We start from the raw sequence: 5,404 nt of genomic DNA, 5'->3' as shown, positions 1-5,404 counted from the left end.
GGATAGCCACCTGCGGCCAAAAGACTCCAAGAAGAGAGGACGGAAGACAGATCTTCAGCGAACTATCGAAGTAGGAAAAATCCTGGTTGATTCAGGCAGATATGCAAAGTTAACGAAGTACTACAGGCCCTCCAATAGTAGTTGATCAATGAAGCTCGTATCCTGGAATCTAAGAGGGCTTAACAGCCCCGGAAAACTAAGAATGTTGAAGAACATGATAAAAATGGAAAAGCCACAGATGTGCTTTCTCCAGGAAACAAAATGTAACAGTTCTACCCTAGAAGATATACTTTCCAAGGCTTGGCCAGGCTGTCGATCTGTAGCTGTAGATGCCATGGGAGCCTCAGGAGGGCTAGCTATAGCATGGAACTCCCAAGCGGTAACTCTCACGGATTTTCATGCCTCTCACCACTTCATTCAAGCAGTCTTCCACATCCTGGGAACCAACATTCATGGCAACCTATCTAATGTCTATTTTCCGCAAGACACAGGCAGCAAAATCAGGCTCCTTGACACTATTGAAGTCCTTAGCAATAACAGAAGTCACCCACTATGGATAATGGCAGGGGACTTTAATATGATTACCAATAGCGAGGAAAAGATTGGCGGAAGATACAGATTGGAGCCGGACGCTGCACGCTTCAAAGACTTCATCCAAGCAACTTCCCTCATCGACATGCCATTCTGCAATGGAACCTTCACTTGGAGCAATCGCAGAGCTGGTAACTCCCGTATTGCCTCCAAATTGGACCGATTTCTAATTTCTGACAACTCAGTGCACCTTGGCGGAGACCTCTCAGCAGAAATTCTCGCTCATTCGGGGTCGGATCACTGGCCCATAGCTCTGCAATGGAGAAGACCCGGAGATCAGACAAAAAGACCCTTCCGATTCGAAAGTTTCTGGCTATCTCACCCTGCATTCAAGGATTTCTTCAAAACGACCTGGGCCTCATTCCTCCCTCCGGAAGGCGCGCGGATGTATCAATTTCAACAGAAGCTGAGGTACCTAAAAAATCAACTAAAAAAATGGAACAGGGAGACCTTTGGAAACATATTCAAGGCGCAACAAGATCTGCATCAAGAATTGGTGAATCTCCAACAAAAAGTAATTACAGAGGGACACACGGAGACCACCCTGAACCAAGAACGACTCATTAACAGTCAGATTGAAGCCAGAAGGAAACAGGAGGAAATCTACTGGAGACAAAAATCAAGGGTCAGGTGGCTGAAGGAAGGGGAGCGCAATACAAAATTTTTCCACAGAACTACGGTGCAGAGAAGGATGCACAACTCCATCCCCTTCATCCAAAAATAGACAGGGGAAAGAGTCGAATCGCATGCAGAAATTGAAGAAGCACTCCTGGACCATTTCCAACTTGTCCATCAGGAACCAGCAAATGATAGGCAACCGGCAATTGAAAAAATAATCAGCAATGTGCCAAAAATCATATCGGAGGACCACAATAAGCTTCTAATGAGTCCCATTCTTCCTCAGGAGGTAGATGAAGCAATGGCCCAGCTCAAAGAAGGTAAGGCCCCAGGCCCGGACGGATTCACTACCACATTCTTCCATGCTTTCTGGGATTTGATAAAATTGGAGGTGTGGCAAATTGTTGAGGAATCCAGAACCACACGCTGGCTCCTCCCCTCCCTCAACTCCACTTTTATCACTCTCATCCCCAAAGAGGAGAACTCCATCACGCCTGACAAGTTCAGGCCCATTGCCCTCTGCAATGTCATCTACAAAGTCATAACAAAAGTCATTGCCAACAGATTGAAGCCCCTCTTACCTATGCTTATATCACCGGAACAGTCAGGGTACGTGGAAGGACGACAAATAATGGATGGCATCCTCCTCACGCATGAGATTATCCATTCTCTCAAGCATTCTAAGCAGGCAGGTATGATTCTCAAACTGGATCTCTCTAAAGCCTTTGATAAGCTCAGTTGGTCTTACATTCAGCAGATGTTAAAAGCTTTTGGATTTGATTCCATGTGGATCCGCTGGATCATGAACCTAATCACCTCCTCTCACTTTTCCATCCTGATAAATGGCATCCCCTCACGCCCTTTCAAGCCCTCGCGTGGTATTAGGCAAGGTGATCCCTTATCCCCCTTCCTCTTTGTTCTGATGGCGGAGGGTCTTGGTAGACACATAAAACATGCCCTCCACTCTCATCAGCTTAAGGGCATCTCGGTTCACCACACCCCTGCCACCTCTCATCAACAATTTGTTGATGATACTATGCTTTATGGTTATCCCTCTGCCCAGGAAGCAGCTCAATTCAAATCCCTCCTCAACGACTTCGCTGAGGCCTCTGGAACTCAGGTCAATACCTCCAAGTCGCAGATTTTTTTCTTTCATACCCCACCTCAGGTCAAATCTGCTATTACTCGCATTCTGGGCATCCCTGCAGCGACGCTGCCCTCCAAATATCTAGGCGCTCCCCTCACTGCCTCTGCCTTAAAACAGCCCGCTTGGAGCACCCTTCTCGAAAAGCTTGAGTCCCGCCTCAACCTCTGGACCTACAGATCTCTTAACCTTGCCAGCCGGGTAGTGCTTATCAAATCCGTCCTTCAATCCATGCCTCTCTATCTTTTTTCAGTTCTTGCAGCACCTAAGTGGGTCATAAAGAGAATCAGAAACTTACAGCGCGATTTTCTCTGGGGTAGCTCAGCTACAAATCGCAAATGGGCTCTGGTTAAGTGGTCCACTGTATGCATGCCAAAAGGCAGTGGCGGCATTGGCCTTCGGGATCCAGAGCACAGTAACGCTATCATGAATGCCAAGATCTGGTGGCAATGGATCACAAACCCGGAAAAGCCTTGGGTCAAAATCTGGAAAGCCAAGTATGCCAACCACAGACCTCCAGAAGAACTCATTAGGTTCACGCCCACTGAGAAAGGGTCTTTAATCTGGAACGCTGCCAAGCAGCACTATCACTTAATCCAACAGCATAGCTTTTGGGAGATCAGGAATGGAAAACTAGCAAGATTTTGGTCTGACGCCTGGAATCAACTGCCCAGGCTAACCAGTGCTCTTCCTCCAACTCTAATACCAAACAGACAGGAGCAGCTGCGGGATAAAGTCCATCTTTTTTGGACACAGGAAGGGGAGCAAGGATACAGGAAATGGATACACAGTAATCAAATTCTCACCAATGCCAACAGCAAGGAAGCGGAAGACCTTGGGGAAGAATTAAGAAAGCGAAGAATTCGGTATCATGAAGGCCATGACATTCTCAGATGGGGGTATCTACCCAAGGGGACCTACACCACAGCCGAAGCCTACAAGCTGGTTAGCAATCTTCCTCCTTCGACCGATTCATTATGGAGTAATCTATGGGATCTAGGAGCTTGGCCCAAAATTTCCCACTTCCTCTGGCTAGTAGGGCACAAAAAAATCCTCACTTGGGATAGACTCAGAAGAAGAGGCTTTCAAGGCCCTTCCATATGCCATAACTGCTTTCAACACGAAGAAACCCTCCAGCACCTTCTAGCTTCCTGTCCCCTAGCCAACCAGATTTGGGAAAAAGTAAGCTTCAGATGCCAAAAAAGATGCAGAGCAGATGACGACATCATCAGCAATCTTAGGCAATGGCCAAAAAGCCCCTACAACTGTGAACTCCTCAACCACTTATGGAGAATCATCCCGGGCCTAACCTTATGGAACATCTGGAAGGAGAGGAATAAGCGCATCTTCAAAAACACAAGCTCCCGCATTGAGGAAATTTGGCACAGACTTCAGGGAAATCTTCATGAAACCATGATGCTCAGAACCTGGTCGAAGGAAGATCACCCCTCAACTGACAATGAGAGAAACATCCTCGACAATTGGCAGCTGCAACTGCCACAGGAAGACTACAAGCAGCGATCTTCCAACAGCACCAGCACAGAAGATAGCTGCTGGAAACCTCCCCCCATCAATTCTTTCAAACTCAACTTTGATGGGGCTTCCAAGGGCAATCCTGGAGCTGCTGGATTCGGAGGAATTTTGAGGAACCATGCTGGCACTCCCTTGCAAATCTACTTTGGAAATATGGGGTGGGACACTAACAATTCTGCCGAGCTAGAAGGCCTATGGCAAGGTCTCCTACAAGCGGAACAGCTCAATCTCCAACCCCTGATTGTGGAAGGGGACTCCCAGCTGCTCATCAACATTGCCATACACTTACAGAATGGATCCCAAGCCAGGAAAATCGCCCCAAGTTGGAGACTAGAAGCCAGGCTAAATATCATGGAGCAATATCTCAGAAATAACAGAGCCATTTCTTTCAATCACACAAGAAGAGAAGGCAACAAGATTGCGGACCTATTGGCCAATGTGGGGGTTGACAATAACCAGGTAATCCGCTCAGGATCCATGGATATCATTCAAAACCACCAACAAGCACAGGAACTCAATTGCCTCATCCAAAAAGATGCCAGCCACCCGGATGCGGGTGTTTGTACAAGCGTTATGGCAAGGCCACATGGCCAGCAAGTGCTGCCACGAGCCAGCCCGTGGAGGAATGTAAGGCATGACGCAGAAGAAATAAATGAAGGGGCTCTTGCTCCATACCTTAATGACATTAATGGAGGTAGACTGTGAGGGCAGAGCGCATTCATGGCGCTCAAGTTTCAAGGGCACGCTGTGGGAATTAAGATGGGGGAAAGAATGGAGCTACGCCATTCTCAGCAAGACAAGCTCGCTGTGCAGACGTGCTGGAACATTCTCTGCCTTCTGGCAGACGCTGGGGACTCTGAACCACCTGCATTGCAAGGGAGAGATAGCAAGGCACCACCTGCAGGTGCTGGGAATTGGAACCGTGCATTGGAAGCTCTGTTTCGAGCAGCCAGTTCCTTCGTCAATATGGCTAGAACAAGAGAACGGCAACCGTGTAGAAGAGGATCTGGTCGTGGGAGATCCTCTCGCCCTCCAGCAGCGGATGCCCACCACCATTGTTGCTGCTGCTACTGTTATCGCCGAGCTGGAACTCCCCACCTGCAAGCATCTCAGTTCTTGGACTCGAGCAATCCGAGTGAGGGACCGCCAGGACCGCCAGCGCTTCCAGCATTTGGCACCGCAGTATTCAATTTGGGAAATCTTAATGCCCACATTTCAGTCCTCTTCGTCAGGGACGCAAAGGAGGACCATGCCGGGTCAAGTAGCAGAGAATTGCCCTCTGAGAACCAGGCGGACAAGGCTGAGGGACAAGCGACAGCTGCAAAAGGAAAAGCACCCGTCCAAACTCAGACGCAGGAGGCGTCAACGTCCAGAGCGGGAGAAGTTCAGGCAGACCCCCAGGATGGCTATGGATGGGTCCCGATCGTTGAGATGGCACCAGAGGAGATGGAACCAGAGGAGTAGCTCAACCATCCATCTTCTGTCCAGGTCCTGTTTTGCGGTCTTCTGTCTCGGTCG

General features: G+C 48.7%; 1 protein-coding gene across 1 annotated transcript; it reads left to right on the top strand.

The window, feature by feature from the left end:
- The first annotated feature begins 334 nt into the window (after window positions 1-334).
- LOC149147286 (uncharacterized) lies at window positions 335-4,591 on the top strand. Its single transcript, XM_089441782.1, has 4 exons — window positions 335-1,270; window positions 1,388-1,897; window positions 2,273-3,298; window positions 3,842-4,591. Exons 1-4 carry the CDS (start codon window positions 335-337, stop codon window positions 4,589-4,591), a joined length of 3,222 nt encoding a protein of 1,073 aa, XP_089297908.1.
- The last annotated feature ends 813 nt before the right edge of the window (window positions 4,592-5,404 follow it).

This window comes from Pinus tabuliformis, chromosome 9, assembly GCF_031772625.1.
Source record: "Pinus tabuliformis cultivar Carrire ecotype Pingquan chromosome 9, CPIR1, whole genome shotgun sequence".
In the NCBI taxonomy this organism is placed as follows: Eukaryota; Viridiplantae; Streptophyta; class Pinopsida; order Pinales; family Pinaceae; genus Pinus; species Pinus tabuliformis.
This window is presented reverse-complemented; position numbering and strand designations above follow the sequence as displayed.